This window comes from Rhinatrema bivittatum, chromosome 12 (genome assembly GCF_901001135.1).
Source record: "Rhinatrema bivittatum chromosome 12, aRhiBiv1.1, whole genome shotgun sequence".
NCBI classification, from domain to species: Eukaryota; Metazoa; Chordata; class Amphibia; order Gymnophiona; family Rhinatrematidae; genus Rhinatrema; species Rhinatrema bivittatum.
In genome coordinates this window covers 44,847,922-44,864,902 of record NC_042626.1, presented here as the reverse complement: position 1 = coordinate 44,864,902, position 16,981 = coordinate 44,847,922, and the positions used below count along the sequence as shown (strand labels likewise).

Here is a 16,981-nt window from a genome sequence, read left to right as displayed (position 1 = left end):
GGTTTGGGATTTCACTAATTTTTTTTTAAATTCTGTTTACATAAATCACTAGGGGCCGAAGCATCTTACCTGACAGAAGATTATAGCTTGAGCAATGGTAATGGTACCATAAATGTTGCATAGAGCTCGATATTTCTGCTCTTTGTTCTCACATGGGTCATAGAATTGTCTTATATTATCCAGAGTTAGCTCCTCCTTGCGTAATTTTATTATGTTGGCTTCAGGGATTAGCCGATTAGCAAAAAGCCAAACAGAGTCCTCAAATGTAGCTGAGAATAGGAGCATCTGACAATCCTTTGGCAGATTTCTGCAAAATTAAAAGCTACAGGAATTAGCAACAGCTTTAAGCTTACATCATTCTTTCAGCACACTCTCCTCCTCTGCTGCTGCTCATCCTCCCTCAACCCTCTACCTTATTCGCTCTCTCCCATTAGCCATCTTGCTTACCCCAAACACTCTCCATCTTCCACCAGCTCTTCCCACCTACACCACTCACCACCCCAGTTTGTCCCCTCTAACACTCAATCAATTCCTCCCCCTCCCAACTATATTCTCCCTCCCCACGGCTTGTCTCTCCAATGTAAAGAACATAAGAAATGCCATACTGGGTCAGACCAGCATCCTGACTGACAATGGCCAATCCAGATTACAAGTACTTGGTAGAATCACAGAGTAGATCCAAATCTTCTTGCACATAACCAGGGACTAATAATCGTTTATGGACCTTTCCTCCAGGAATTTGTTCCAAATTTTATAAACCCAGCTACACCGCTTTCTCCACAATCCTTTGCCAATCAATTCCATAGTTTAATTGTACGCCAATGTGTTACCTATTAGTTTCTTATCATGTCCTCTAAAAGCAGGTTTAGCTTACCGTAAACAGTGTTTTCCCATAGATTGCAGGATGAATTAGCCTTACTCAATGGGTGACTTCATCAGGCGGAACAATGCGGAGCTGTCTCAAAGTCAGTTAAACATTTTGGGATTTGAGCATGAGCGGATGTTCCCATGCATCCAGAGGTTCCAGAATTCTCTTCAGTCAATAAAACTAGTTGATTCAGTTTGCGTGGTTTCTATCCAGGGAGGGGGGCGGGTTTCACATGGCTAATTTATCCTGCTATCTATGGAAAACACCATTTATGGTAAGCAAAACTTGCTTTTTTTCTGTTGATAAGCAGGCTGAATTAGCCAAGCTCACCAGAGAGTCCCAAGCTGAGGGTTGCAATGAAAGTATAAAGACTTTTCTTTGCTTAGTTTTTTTTTTTTTTTTTTTGTAACCCAGACTCCTTCATGGACAGTATGCTAAGAAGTAGTGGTGTAATTGAGGATTGTCGCTCCTACTGAACTATCAGCTGCGGCTGCTTTATTTATGCAGTAATGCAAGATGAAGGTGTGAACAGATGACAGATGGCAGCTTTGCATGTCTTCTATAGCAATATTATTCAAGTGTGAAATTGATGCCAATATGGCACGTGGCTGATATGCCCTCACTGCATTTGGGAAGTGGAGAGAATGTGCAGTGTAGCAGAGCTTGATGCAGGCAGTTATCCAGGTAGAGAGTATGTTTTGTCACTGGGATACCTAGTCTGTTTGGATCATAGGAAATGAATAACTGAGCTCCTTTTCTATGACTGTGAGTCCTCCTTTTATAGTAAGCTAGAGCCCATTTGCTAGCGAGCATTTGAAGTAATTTTTCTCTTTCATTCTTGTGTGGTTATGGGAAAAGAGTCAGTAGTGAGATGCCCTGATTTAAGTGGAATGGTAATACCACTTTGGAAAGAACTTTGAGTGGGGACAAAGTGCCACTTTATTGTAGAAGAATTGGAGATAGGGTGGAAAGTGGACTAAGGCCTAGATCTTGCTTATTCTGCATGCAGAGGTTACTGCCACCAAGAAGATTACTTTCCAGGTAAGGAATTTCAGCGCAACAAATCCAAGAGTTCAAATGGAGGCTTCAATAGAGATTAAAGGACTCTTGATATTCCAAGGCACCGGGGGACATTTAACTGGTGGTCATAAGTAAAGAAGTCCCTTCATGAAGCGGGAAATTAGCAAGTGTGTGGAAATTGGAGCTCCATTTTCTTGATTATGGTATGCCGCTATATTGCTTAGGTGCACTCTCACCAAACTAGTTGCTAGTCCAGTTAGAGAACGAGGGTATAGATAAGAAAGTGTCTGGGTTTACAGATGATCGGGTCTAGTGAATGCGGTCTGCACCAATCTGAGTAGTGATGCCATTTAAATGTGTAATTCCAGCGAGTGGATGGTTTTCTTGCCAATAGGATGACATCTTGAATGGAATCTGGTAGGTTTCAGTATACTAAGGCCACACATTCAACATCCATGCAGTAAGATTTAGATTGCCATGTAATGAATACAGAAGGCATCCTTTCTCTTGTGTTAATAGATCTGGGTTGCTCTCGAGGTGTTGTGGAGAGGAGGTTGAGTACTGTACGAGATACCAATACCATGGCTGCCTCAGCCAAGCAGGGGATATTAGAAGCATCTTGGCATGATCTCATATGCATACTGTCAAACCCATAACAAAATTACTGCAACATTTTTACATGGTGAGCAACCTTCCTGATAATTCAGACAATGCTTCTTTAATGTTCTTTGCTTTTGGATTCGGCCATAGAAGTTTTATCCCCAATGTTAGTGTATCAGTACCCCAGACTTTAGATGAAGAGGTCTTTAAGATCATGAAAGGTCTTGAACGAGCAGATGTTATTTATTTATTTATTTGTGGATTTTTGTATACCGAAATTCATTTAGTGAAAAACATCACATCGGTTTACATTTAACAAGAGAGATAACAACGGCACATTATAAGAAAATTATAGCGGATGCAGGTAAATATAAGAGACTAGTAATTAAGGTAGTTAGGAAATTAAATAACTATTAATTGTAGCACTCTGAAGGATATGAAAGATATGGGAATTAAGGCTCTTAAACATACAAGAAATTTAAGAAATTTAAGAAAATTAAACAAATTAAAACAAAAGGTCAATTAACTGAGAGGGAGTCCAAAAAAGTCAGAAATGGCTGAAAGAGATAGAAGGAGCAGTGGGAAAGGAAGGGATCCTGGCAAGAGATAATTATAAGAGAGAGAATGGTTGGCGATTACATTATTGTGCAAATTAGGTAAAAAAGTCAGGGAAAGGCTTGTAAGAAGAGTCAGGTCTTAAGTTTTGGCTTACATTTTTTGGGGCATGATTCCTGGCGTAGATCAGGGGGCATATCATTCCAGGTGGTAGGGCCAGCTAAGGACAGGGCATGCTCCTTGATAGAGGTGAGGATTGTGGCTGTATGAGAGGGCTTGTGTAAAGTGGCAGCATGTTGAGATCTGGGTGGTCTGATGGGTTTGAGGAAGGACAGTACGTTGTTGAGCCAGTGCATATTTTCTGTATATAGTGTTTTTGTGTATAATGGTTAGTGTTTTGTATTTTATTCGTTCAGCAATGGGTAGCCAATGTAGTTCCTTGAGAACAGGTGCAATGTGTTCAGATCTATAGGTGTTGGTCAGTATGCGTGCTGCAGCATTTTGTAGCATTTGCAGCGGGAGGACAGTTGCTTTCGGGAGGCCAAGAAAGAGGGAATTACAGTAGTCTATCTTTGTTAGGATTAGGGATTGAAGGACTGTTGTGGAGGAGTGGTTTTAATTTTTTTTAGTGTGTGTAATTTAAAATAACAGTCTTTTATAGTATTATTGATGTTTTTTAAAACTAAGCTGGTTGTCGATCGTGACGCCAAGATTTTTGGCATATTGTGCTGGGGTGATTGTAGGAGGGAGGACTAGGGGCGAGGGAGTATTATTATGCTTACATGGGGGGGGGGGGGGGAGGGAATAATCATTATTTCTGTTTTATCAGCATTTATGGCGAGGTTGATATTGGTGAGGAGTGAGCTAATAGCTGTGATTGCAGTGTCCCAGGTTTTAAGGGCATTGTGTAAGGAGTCAATGATGGGGATGATGATTTGGACATCATCTGCATATATAAAGTATCTGAGGCCAAGTTCAGATAGCAGGTGACAGAGGGGAAGTATATATATGTTAAAGAGTGTGGAGGAGAGGGCTGAACCTTGTGGAACTCCATGGGGTAGGTTATGTGTTTGCAATTCCTTGTTCATGAAGTTGACTTTATATTGTCTATTTTTGAGGTAAGACTCAAACCAGTTCAGGGTGTATCAGAGATGCCTATTTCCTGGAGGTGGTTGATAAGGATGTTATGGTTTATGGTGTCAAAAGTAGCTGAGATATCAAGCATTGCCAATAGATAGGAGTGTCCTTTGTCTAATCCAGTGAGTAGGGAGTCTGAGAGTGCAAGCAACAGGGTTTCAGTATTACAGTGTTTGCGAAAGCCAAATTGGTTGGGAGAGAGAATATTGTTTTTTTCAAGGAAGTCAGTAAGTTGTGTGTTGACAATTTTTCAAGGATTTTTGCTAGAAAGGGAAGATTGGATATGGGGCAGTAATTGGCCAGTATATTGGGGTCAGAATTGTTTTTTTTTTAATATGGGTTTAATGATGGCTTGTTTTAGGGTGGAGGGGACTTCACCTTGTGTGAGGGAGGAGTTAATAATTTTGGCAATAGTGGAAGCAATTACTTCAGGGATGGTCAGGAGTAGTTTAGTGGGGATGGTATCAGTGGGGTGTGTAGCAGGTTTGATTTTCTTAAGAAGGGATTCAATTTCGGAGGTGGCAGTGGTATCAAAGGTACTGAATGATACATTTGGGTTGTGTGATATAATTTTGGTGGGGAGGTGGGTAATGGTGAATCGTGTCATGATCTTTGCTATTTTGTCGTGAAAGAATTGAGCGAGTTCATTACTTTTGGTTTTAGTATCTAAATCGGGAGTGGATGGGGGGGGGGGTGGGTCAATTTTGGTCATTTTATGGACATAGCTAAAGAAGGCATTGGATGTGAATCGGATATTTACACTTTCGAATAATAGAAGGACTAGGGGGCATTCCATGAAGTTAGCAAGTAGCACATTTAAGACTAATCGGAGAAAATTATTTTTCACTCAACGCACAATAAAGCTCTGGAATTTGTTGCCAGAGGATGCTGTTAGTGCAGTTAGTGTAGCTGGGTTCAAAAAAGGTTTGGATAAGTTCTTGGAGGAGAAGTCGATTAACGGTTATTAATCAAGTTTACTTAGGGAATAGCCACTGCTATTAATTGCATCAGTAGCATGGGATCTTCTTAGTCTTTGGGTAATTGCCAGGTTCTTGTGGCCTGGTTTGGCCTCTGTTGGAAACAGGATGCTCGGCTTGATGGACCCTTGATCTGACCCAGCATGGCAATTTCTTGTGTTCTTCTTAAGCCAAGAGAGGCGGAGGGAGAGGGATGGAAAGAAGGTAATGCCACGGGAAAGAGAAAGTGAATATGATGCTGGGGCATGGAGGGAAAGAAGATGATGATGATGATGCTAGCAGGCTGGGGGCAGAGGGAAGAGAAGAAAAGATGATGGTGAAAGTGGTGGTGTGCCACAATTAAATGAACCGTGCCAGGTGGGCCGAAACACAAAAAAGGTTGGGAATCTCTTCTATAAGAGTACAAGATCTACAGTCATTACCTTTTGATACGCACACTCTGGTCCGCATAACCCTGCGTGCTAATCATCACATCTGCTTCATCCAGAACAAACACAAGGATTTTCTTAAGGTCAATCAACTGTCGCTTGAAGCACCAGTCTAACATGGACCCTGGGGTTCCAATAATGATCTGGGCCTCAACAACAGAACCTTTTGAAACTGAAAGAGATCCACCTGTTATTAACATGTACTCAAGGAAGACAGTTGCTATATTTTAAGACTAAATGCATTGAGTTAATCACCAAAAAAAGGATGTGAGGCAGACAATGTGGCTTGAGCAAGACATTGTCTTCTTGTGCCTCAGTTCACCCAAGTAATGCTGCCTTTAACCTCTCCCCTTTTGAATATGCTCATGCAAGCTAAGCTCCAAAAGTGGTAGCCAGATTTCCACACCATCTGCAGCTGCAGCACTTTGTCAGGTCAGAGTTAATTTAAAACAAATAAAACATGTTACTAACTCGGAGGAGATCAATGAGACTCATGTCTTTGTAAAGAAACTAAGAAAATGTATTCACAGCTGTGACATAAACTGTACAAGGTAATCATATGAAAGGTTAAAGCAGCAGACATCAAATTGCTTTTTCTTTAATCTACAGTTTCCTCTTAAGGCCTTACTCCTAGGGCTTTGTCTAAATTTTATGCCTTGTTTCCACACATCATTGAAATGACACATACCATTTTCAAAAATCTCTTTTCAAGTCTATGCTTCAGTTCTACAGTCTATATTCATGTTAAGATGTTTACATGAGGCTCTTCTGACACAGAGAACACCACCTGATAAACTTAAGATACACAATAATGAACGTGGCCAAGATGAGATTTCAGGAATTAATATTTTCTCAAGAATTATATTATTATATTTAATTACATAAAGAAATGGGAACATTATGATTTTGTTTAAATTCCAGCTGACTAGGCTAAAACCATTTGCTAGTTCCACTGCTTTCCAGGATAGGGTGCTTTCACCCAAAGAATCAATCTACAAACATACGTGGGTTTCCTCTGACAGCATACGCCACTTTGATATCAGTGCAAAACTGTCCCATTTGTTCAACCACTTGTCCAGTCTGCAAAGCCAGCTCAAATGTTGGAGACAGACAGATGCACTGTTGGAGAAACATAAACATACAATGCTTAAGCCTTGTAAAGAAAAATACAAAACCTGAAAAATGTTAAATATGATTTACTAACTGTCCATCAAAAATAAGCAGGCTAAAAATGCATCCTACTACAGTTCCCCAACCCCCCACAACAAGATTTAACCCCTGCCCCTCCATCTGAAACTTGGTCCCACTCAACCTTACAAAAATTAGCCCTACCAGAATCTCCCAAGTAAGGTTCCTGAGGAGCTGAAGTGATGCCCAATCACTCCTGTCCCACTGGTGCCAAAATTCAAAACAGCTCCTTTCTGACCCACATGTGCAGGACAAAGGAGACAGCAGTCTGTCGGTGCCATCTTGAATTTTGGCAGCAGTGGGAGAGGAGGAACTGGTCATCACGCCTGCCCCTGGAGATATCACCATGCCATGGCATAAGAGGTGAGGGCATGTCTGGGGGACTGCACTTTTGAAACACAGGTGAAGGGCAGGCCTTATTCCAGTGGCTGCCATGTGTTAACTGCAAATAGCACTCACTCTTTGCAAATAATTCATTCTATTTGCATTGACTGCATGCACATAGCAATCACTACAGTGGTAATTTTCTTAAAAAAAAAAAAAAGGATACTAGGTGAGTGCAAGCAGTGGACTCTCTTCCACCTCTACTACAATGGGAAAAAGGAAGCAAGGTTAAAAAGTTTCTAGGTCACTGAACTGGCAGAAAATCATCACTGGGGCCTTTGGAATAAACATACAAACATCAAAACATTTATATGTAGTACAATTGCCCCGCTCGTCTCTGCAAATATTCAGCCCCCACCCCCATACTCCACCACCAAAAGCCAGAAAGCAAACTTTGAGTCATTCGAACCCACTTCTTTCCCTCGAAATCGAAACCATCCTCAAGAACATGAAACCCTCTTCTCATCGGACAGACCCTATCCCCACCAAACTATTGCTCACAATCCCTAAAACAATCTCCAAGCCACTAGCAGAAATCATTAACTGCTCCCTTTCGCAAGGACTAGTACCAGACTCTCTGAAACTTGCCACCCTCAAACCATTACTAAAGAAACCCAACCTGAATCCAGCTGACCCATCGCCAACCTTCCTTTCATCGCCAAACTCATGGAGAAAATTGTCAACAACCAACTCTCAGAATACCTAGACGAACACAAGATACTCGCCCCAGCTCAGTTTGGATTCCATAAATCGCTCAACACAGAATCCCTCCTAATCTCGCTCCTGGACAACATCCTCATGGGCCTTGAAAAAAAGACAACCATATCTTCTGGCACTGCTTGATATCTCAGCAGCTTTCGACACCGTGAATCACTCCATTCTAATCAACCGGCTGTCTGACATCAGCATCTCTGGAACAGCTCTCAGCTGGTTCAAGTCATTCCTCTGTAAAAGGAACTTCAAGGTTAAAACAAACAACAAAGAGTCTCACCCTTTCAGATCAACACTTGGCGTCCAGCAAGAATCTTCACTCTCCCCTACCCTCTTCAACATTTATCTCCTCCCCCTTTGCCAACTCCTCGTAAATCTAAAGGTAACCCATTTCATTTACGCCGACGATGTGCAGATTCTCATTCCGGTCACTGAATCTATCTCAAAAACCCTCACCTTCTGGAACAATTGCCTCCAGTCCATCAACCACCTTCTTCTCCAGCCTCAACTTAATACTCAACACAGCCAAAACCGAGCTCCTTCTCATCGCGCAGGATGACAACGACCTAGCAATCAACCATCTCCCCACAACCCTAACGACCCCCATTACCCATGCAAGAGACCTTGGCGTAATTCTGGACAACCGGCTGAACCTAAAAAAATTCGATAATACCACAAAAGAATGTTTCTACAAACTACAAATCCTAAAAAAGCTGAGAACCCCCCTACACCTACACGACTTCCGGACAATGCTCCAAGTCACCATATTCTCAAAAATCGACTACTGCAACTCCCTCCTCCTTGGCCTCCCCGTAAACACCACTAAACCTCTACAGATGCTACAGAACACCGCCGCAAGGATCCTGACCAACACCAGCAGAGGAGAACATATCATGCCCATTCTTAAGAATTTACACTGGCTCCCCATTAAATTCAGAATCCTTCACAAAGTCCTCACCATGATTCACAAGACCATTCACAACCACACCTCTCTTGAGCTTAATATCCCTCTTCACCACCACACTTCCTCCAGACTAATCAGAACAGCGTACTGATTAGTACGCTGTTCAGAATAGGCACCCTGTATGCTCCTCCCGCCAAGTCCTCTCTAAGGAAATGCGCCTTCTCCACAGCTGGTCCCTCCCAATGGAACGCTCTTCCCTCAGATCTTTGCCAGGAACCCTGCCCACTGACTTTCAGGAAAAGGCTAAAGACGTGGCTGTTCAAACAAGCATTTCCCTAAAGAACAGACAACCTCTCGTTAACTATTTTTTCGGCCTGACACGGGCCAGCATGTTCCTGATCCTAAGCATCATGTTCTAATTGGTCTTGAGCATTGCACCTCATTTTTAACACCTTCCGTTTTAATCATCCTCAGCATCTTGCCATTAGGTGCCTCTAGTGTATATATTAACTGTCCTGGTAAATAACCGACCCGCATACATTTTATTCTTGCTAGCTATCTGCTGTTATTCGTTCGACATTTATGAAATTGGTGATGGATTTTAACTACATCCACTGGTGTTCTTGCCTATCCCTTGTTTGATGTTACTCTTGTTCTATGTATCCATTGTTCGATGTAATATATTTTTTAACCTTGGTTCGATGTAAACAGATGTGATATGTCTATTCATGAACGTCTGTATAGAAAAGTTCTAAATAAATAAAATAAATAAATTGTATAGAAGTACTGTGAGGGAGTATACAGCCCAGTCCCTTAAGGAACAGCCCCACAAGGGATTCTGTGTGAAGGGAAGATCCCTTCATCATTCTATAAGGAGCTAGGGCCCAGAAGAGTTAAAGATGCCCAGGGATCAGGTAGGAAGCCAGTTTATGTGAAGACCTGATATATTTAATGCCTTAATGCTATCAATTCTGCATAGTGAGCTGCATTTGTTTTCGTTTTTTTCTTCTCACTGTAAATACATTTGCACCTAAGGAAACAACCAGTCTGCCTCCTTATTCTTCTTGGCTGTTTCCATGTTAGTGGGGAGAGCTAAGATATTTCATTTTTTATTTTATGAGTAATTTTCCCCACAGGCCTGTCATGCTGGTCAGACTAGCCTTGTTATTGCCCATACATTGAAGATTTGGAGAGTTATGTCCTCCCTCTCTCCGCTGAGGCGCAACTCCCTTGACTCTGCAAATACAACCAAATGGTGGTGGTTGAGGCTGAAATATGTGGGCAGTGTTGCTTACTTACTTACCCATTCTGGATTTCTGTGAAACTTGAGGTTTCGGAGGAATCTGAGACTCATTTTACTAGAATTATTGAGGTCCTTCAGCATCATGCCATTGCGGGATGGGAACAATCTCCGTTGTCTTGCATTCAAGATGTGGTCCCCCAGAGATGTATATCACAGTTATATAAAACAATTCTTAAAGGTATCTTGGATAAAGATCCCCCTTTGGCATGTGTAGCACGGTGGAACAGAGATCTTCAACTATCTCTGGATGATGACAACTGGAGGAAATTTTGGAGGGCTGCCCATAAGATTTCTATTTGTCATAGGAGAATGGAGTTGATGTCGAAGATGTTAGATTGCACGGAACACTATGCTATCTTCTACACTGTCTTTTCGCCTGGATCTTCAAGATTATGTTGGAGGGGTTGTGGGCTGGAAGGGTCTTACCATTTATGTATGGTGGGGCTGCCATTTAGTTGCATCTTTTTGGCAAGGGCAGGAGGAGATTGAGTCAAAGATTTTAGAGGAAACACTTTTTTACAGCTGATCTTTGCCCGCTGGGCAGATGGGGGGACAAATGTTTGGTTATTGCTAAACGTATATTAGCTGACTACCTAATTCATGCGGGCAGGTTTACTATTGCCTTATTATGGAAAACAGCTCCATCCTTGAAGTTTGGCATAAACATTTATCAAATTGTGCTTATTGAAAAATAGAATCCTTATTTTAACAAAAAGGTCAATGTATGAAAAAATTTGGCAAATCTTTTGGATGTACTGGGTTGGTAGATCTGTAGGAGGTCTGTCTAGAAGAGTTGTTACTAGCCTCAGGATTGGACATATGTACATTTCTCTTGTACGATATGCCCCTGTTAATTAATATACATTATTTTGTATGCTTGATCATGTGTTCTATGGGGGAAGTTGGCCGCTCCCCATATATTTGTTCTCCTGGGCCAATTCAAAGCCATCAAAAGCACCATCCCCCTGTGGCCTTCAACACTCCTAACTATGCTGGCCAACATGGGCCATAAGGGGAAAAGCATACAGCAGCTTGTCCTCCGGCCAGACCTGCACAAAATCATAGACACCCAAGGACTTCGGATCTCTCTAGCGACTGAATAGAGGAACCTTTGCATTGCGAGAAGTCACCAGCAAGTCTAGAAACGAAGGCTCCAGCGAGCCACTATCAGCTGAAATGCCTTGTCTGACAATAACCAGTCTCCTGGGTCCAGACTCTCCCTGCTGAGAAAGTCTATTCTTTCATTGTCTTTTCCTGCAATGTGTGAGGCTGAGATCTCCTGAAGATGCACTTCTGCCCATACCATAAGTTGGTCTATTTTCTGCGACACTTGCTGACTCTTGGTTCCTCCCTGCCGATTGCTATGTTGTCCAACATTATTCTAACCGGTTATGTTGTCCGACATTACTCTAACCGGCTGACCCTGCAGTCTGCCGCTGAACTGCAAGCACGCCAACTGGACGCCTGGGTTTCCAGCTGATTGATGTTCCAGATAGCCTCCTCTGAATTCCAGCGCTCTTGCACCAATAGTTCCTGAAAGTGAGCTCCCCAACCCTGGAGGCTCGCATCTGTCATGAGGTACCAACCAGTCCAATGGCATCAGGGAAACTCCCTCTCTCAGAAAAACCCCTTGCAACCACTACTGGAGGTGAGAGTAGACTTCCATCGGCAGGTGGATCCAAATCTAATATTCCTAAGACTGTGGGTTCCAATGAGAGAACAGGAAACGCTAAAGAGGACGCATGTGTGCCTTCGCCCATGGCACCACTTCCAGGGTTGCCACTATAAAACAGAGTACCTGTAGATAGGACCACATTGTCAGGCGAACAGTGTTCACCAAAAGAAGCACCTGCATCATCAATTTCTGATGATGAGCTTCTGGCAGGAAAACTTTGTCTTGCCTAGTATCTAACCGAACACCCAGATATTCCAAAGACTGAGATGGCTGAAGACTGCTCTTGGCTAGACTCACCACCAAACCGAGCTCTTGCAAAAGGGAGATCAACTTGCGGATCACCAGTAGGCTCTCTTCCAGAGACTTGGCTCAAATCAGCCAGTCCATCATCCCTTGGGTTCCATGAAGCTCCCTAAGTTACTTCTATTTTCCCACTCAAAAGGGGCTAGGTCTGAAATTCTGGTCGGGTTGGTTCTTTTCCCCTGACTTCGATACTTCTTCCCCGCTTGCTTCTAAATTCACAGCATGAATGTATTTGGCCTGTTGGCATTGCTTCCAGGACTTAGGAGACTTAGTCTTTATGATCAGGTCGGGGTATTCTAAGGGAAAGAGCTCTGGAAACTCCAATTTCTCATTGCTGTGGCTAGACGAACCCATTGTGAGCTGATTCTACAGGCTGTCAAAGTTTGGACAGTCCCGCCTTATCATAGGCTAGGGTAGCCAAGGAAGAACTTTTGCCTCTATTTTGTCTTGGCTGACTGGTGTCAGTTGTATCTGGCTTATTGGATACTGCCATTGGTCCTTGTGGATGCATGCTAGGGTCACTACTCTGTCATAGTTAATCTGGATTTGCTTTACTAACTCTCTTCAGATGAGCGTTTTCACACTCCTAGATTCCACCAATGCTTGGTTTGGAATGCCATCTAGCTCAACTGCAATCACAAAAGTAAAAACTCCCTGGCAAGGGACATCCATGAAATTACAAAAGTGTGAGGGCACTGTATTTGTCCAATGGTTCAACTTCCCTGCGGGGTTAGTCTTGTGCAAAATGGCCCCTCTCACTGGAACTAAAACATGGTGGTCCTGAGGGCTTTTGGGTTGAGATGAAAAGTCCAGCCTCTCTAGCTCCATCTATTGACAGGGTCTCCTGTCCTTAGGATTCTGGTATCCTCTACCCAGGTCAGGAGGTCTCCCCTGAGCCATGGCAAGTCTGGGATAGATTGAGCTTGGTAATAGGTCTCCTCCATCTCCGTTATCTCTAAAGTAAGGTTCAGGTGTCAGCACACCTACTGCCACATAGGTCATTCTAGACCATCTAGGATCCCATCCTCTCTCAACTCTACCGTCACCACCACCATAACCCTGGAAAAGTTCTGGGTGCGGTGGCCAGGCCAAAAGACAGTACCCGAAACTGATAATGGCACCCCAACACCATGAACGCAGAAAATGTTGGTGGTCCAATCGGATGGGAATATGGAGGTATGCTCGGACAGATCCAAGGTCAGAAATTCCCCTGATTGCACAGCCATTATCACTAGCGCAATGTTTCCATACGAAAATGAGTCGCCCGGAAATGACGGTTGACTCCTTTAAGATCCAGGATGGGGCGAAAGGAGCCCTCCTTCTTGGACACAACTTCGCCCTGTATTTTCTTGAGACATGGGTACTGGAACCACAGCCCTTAGACTGAGAAGCCTTGACAGTGTATACTTCACTGCCTGTTTCTTCTCCAGGGACTGGCAGGGAAATACCATGAACACATCCCAAGGAACACCAGTAAACTCCAGCACATATCCTTCTAGTAGGACCTCCAGGGCCTACTGATCCGATGTGATCTCCACCCACCTCTGATAAAAGAGAGTGAGGCATCTCCATATCTCCTGTTCCTGGGGTTGGGTCGGCAAACCTTCATTGGGAGGTTCGGGAGGTTCCACTACCTGACCCCATACCCCGACTGGGCACTCTGGGACAAAAGGACCGAGACCTATCAAAAGGCCGAGTCCTCTGAAAAGCCACTCCTCTGTAGGATCAAAAATGCTTGGATCCCCAATCATGACCTCTCATAATAAAGGAGTGTAGCACCTGCTTCTTATCCTCCTGCAACTGAGGAACTGGGGTGTCGCCCCACTTACTGGCCAGTTTCTCCAACTTGCTTCCAAATAAGAGTGAGCTTTCAAAGGGCAATTTCGTAAGGTTAACCATAGAGGTTACATCGGCCAACCAATTCCTCAGCCATAAAGGATTCGTACCACTATTATCGAAGCCATCCCTCTGGCCAAAGTGTGGACCAAATCGCAGCCTGCATCTGCCAAAATGGCAACTGCTAGCTCCATAACTACACTGGAATTCACTCCAGAGTCATTGACCTTCTGAGAAAGAAGGAAACAAGAGGGAGCCACCAGTGAACAACAAGAAGCCTCCTGCAAAGTCATTGCCATTGCTTCAAATGCTTGTTTAAGAATGGTCTCAATCCTTCTATCATGAGCATCCTTCACGACTGTTCCTCCCTCACAGGGATAGTCGTTTGCTTGGAGACTGCACAAATAAGTGCCTCCACCTTTGGAAATTGCAAATGCTCTTTTACCACTGGATCCAAGGGGTATAGACCTTCCAAAAATCAGCCCCCCTTTAAAATTAGCCTCCAGGATGCCCCACTTAAGATCAATCAATTCTTGAATGCCCTCCATGATAGAGAAAAAAACAAGAGGCTTTACACATAAGGAAACCAAAATGGGATTTTTCTTTGGCTCAGAATTGGAATCCGCCCCAGGCACTCACAGCATTTTCAAAGTCTGGGAAATCAGAGCTGGCAGCTCATCTCTATGAAGGAACTGCAACATAGTCCTATAAGGTTCCAGTCCCGGCAGAATTTACCCTTCCTCCAGGGAGTCAGGATCAGCCTCACCATCCATGGCATCTGGATCCTTATCGGGAAGTCCTACTGCTGATATAGGTGTATTACAGCACTTAACAGTAGTACCAGGCTGCGGCTCTGCCCTGGCAGGATTGGACTGGGCTGAGGACTGCACCTGAAGAAAGAACTGCAATCCTTGAAAAAATTGTACCCAAGAAAAGGCAGAACGATCCAAACCTGAAGGCACCTGTGCGCTGGCACAAGTTAGAGGGCAAGCCAGGCTGAGATGCCAGAATATGACAGGCAGCGCATAGGGAAAGGCACTTAAGATTTCTTAGCTATAGGTGACATTCTATTTTTTTTTATGCTTCCAAAATTTAAGCATCGCAAGACTAGGCATCCCAAAGATAAGCGCACAATCAAAGCACCCAAGTTGTGCACACGGGTAAACACGTGTCTAACCCGGACACTGACAGCTAGGTCCTGGACACCCAAACTGATGCCTGCCTAAGTGTCCAAAAATTAGATGCACAACTTGGGACGCACTGACCGAACTGATGATGCTGAAGAGGGCAGCCAAACGCACAGGCAAAGCGTGCAAAATCACCACCGTAGCCTACCACCTGGTGCACAGGGGAAGAAAAAAAAGCCTCAGAGCGGGACCTAGCTGACAGAGGCTGCTCACATCCCTTAAACCTCCCTCAGATCGGATGAACGTCAGAACGGCACGCCAAGTACGGGAGAGCAGGTAAGGAGGAAGCCCTGCACAAAAACCCTCCTTATGTGTGTCTGATTTTATATTATATATATATATTTTTTAATCTTACCTGAGCTCAGCCTTTCCCAGCTGAGTACAGAGACGGTCTCCAGCTGTAGGGGGAGAAGGCATATGCCATCACCACCGTGCTCAGCTTCCTGCACCCGCTGCCTTTAATCTGTCCAAGCAGCTAAGTCCACACCAGCTGAAAGACCAGCTCCCGGACCAAAGAACTCATCTGAGGGACCATGGAAATCACTTCAGGAATTCTCAACTGGGGGAGGGACCATTTGGTATCACCACAGGAGAGTGGGGCCAATTAATTTTCCTTTTATTTTCTCCTTCCAAAATCTAAAGCAATCCCCAGAAGGGAAATGCACGTCCACCATCTGCTGGAACCTGAGAATACTGGCAGGCTGATGTCATTGCAGGAGTATATGTACTGTGACGTCAGTTTGCTCTGTCTCCATCTGCTGGTAAGATGTGCATTACCCACTGGTCCTGAATCCATCTGTCTAGGTGCCAATAAATTCTCTTTTTTCTTTTTGTTTAACCATTATGTATTACTTAGGAAACAATCAGAAATAAAGCACAGCCTTTAAATAACTTGAAATTTTGGACTGGACTGTTGGTAATTAAATTAGGAACTATAACAAGAATACCAGTGTGCCCAATAAGTTTTCTATTCACCAAGAACCTATTATGACTGTCATTATTCTCACAGGTTCTTAGTGAATGGAAAACCTATTGGGCACACTGGTATTCTTGTTATAGTTACTTAGGAAACACACAAATTGCCATGCCAATAATGTTTCTTGAATTGGCTATTAAAATCCCACGCACAAAATATAAACCAATAGGTAGTATTGTATACTAGACCAAGGCCCTGTTAATCATGAGCTGATTGAAGACTTCATGATTGGTATTATTACTCACAAATTTAATTCAACTATTTTTCTGTATTCACAAAATGTATTTGATTGTCAATAACACTACAATAACTGACTAAATGATAGCAGATAACTGCCCATCTAATCTGCTCAGTTATTCCTGTCTACACCAAAGATAAACCCCACCTAACAACAGTAAAAGCTTAATTACTTTCAGGCTGATTCAGTAAAGTCCGCGGGAGAGCGGGAGAATGCTCTGTCTCCCGGCGCGCGCACAGGCCAAAGGTAGGCGCTAATTTCTGAAAGTAAAATGTGCGGCTTGGCTGCACATTTTACTTTCTGAATCGCGCGCGAATACCTAATAGGGCCATCAACATGCAGGTTGACTGTATCGGCCTGACTGTAGGATAACGCCTTATCCGAGTCAGTTTTTGCAGTTGTCTTCTTTGGCTCTCAATCATCCTTGGTAGATGAGCTTACACATAACCATATTTATCCAACACAAATTCTAATAATCTAAACAGCTACCAAAAGTAGGGAGAATTGCTGCATAGATCCCCACGGCCTTACTGGATGGTTACAGCTATCATCAACCTGCATATATCAACCTAGTTGTAAACTTGGTGATTCCAACCCATCTGATGAGTTAGTCTGTGGATTCCAACCCAGCTATCTAGTAGCCTAAAATTAAGAATTTAGGTGAAGCTGCTAAACACACAAATATTTATTT

General features: G+C 43.4%; 1 protein-coding gene across 6 annotated transcripts in view; it reads right to left on the bottom strand.

Annotated features, from left to right (window-relative positions):
• Positions 1–16,981, bottom strand: part of DDX25 (DEAD-box helicase 25) — a 70,925-nt gene that overhangs the window by 31,687 nt on the left and 22,257 nt on the right. For all 6 annotated transcript variants that reach the window (XM_029573920.1, XM_029573921.1, XM_029573922.1 and 3 more), the window contains exons 7-9: positions 6,590–6,704; positions 5,580–5,757; positions 70–307 (exon numbers count right to left, since the gene is read on the bottom strand). In XM_029573920.1, the coding sequence (XP_029429780.1) occupies positions 70–307; positions 5,580–5,757; positions 6,590–6,704 (531 nt within the window). The remainder of the gene's footprint in view (positions 1–69; positions 308–5,579; positions 5,758–6,589; positions 6,705–16,981) is intronic.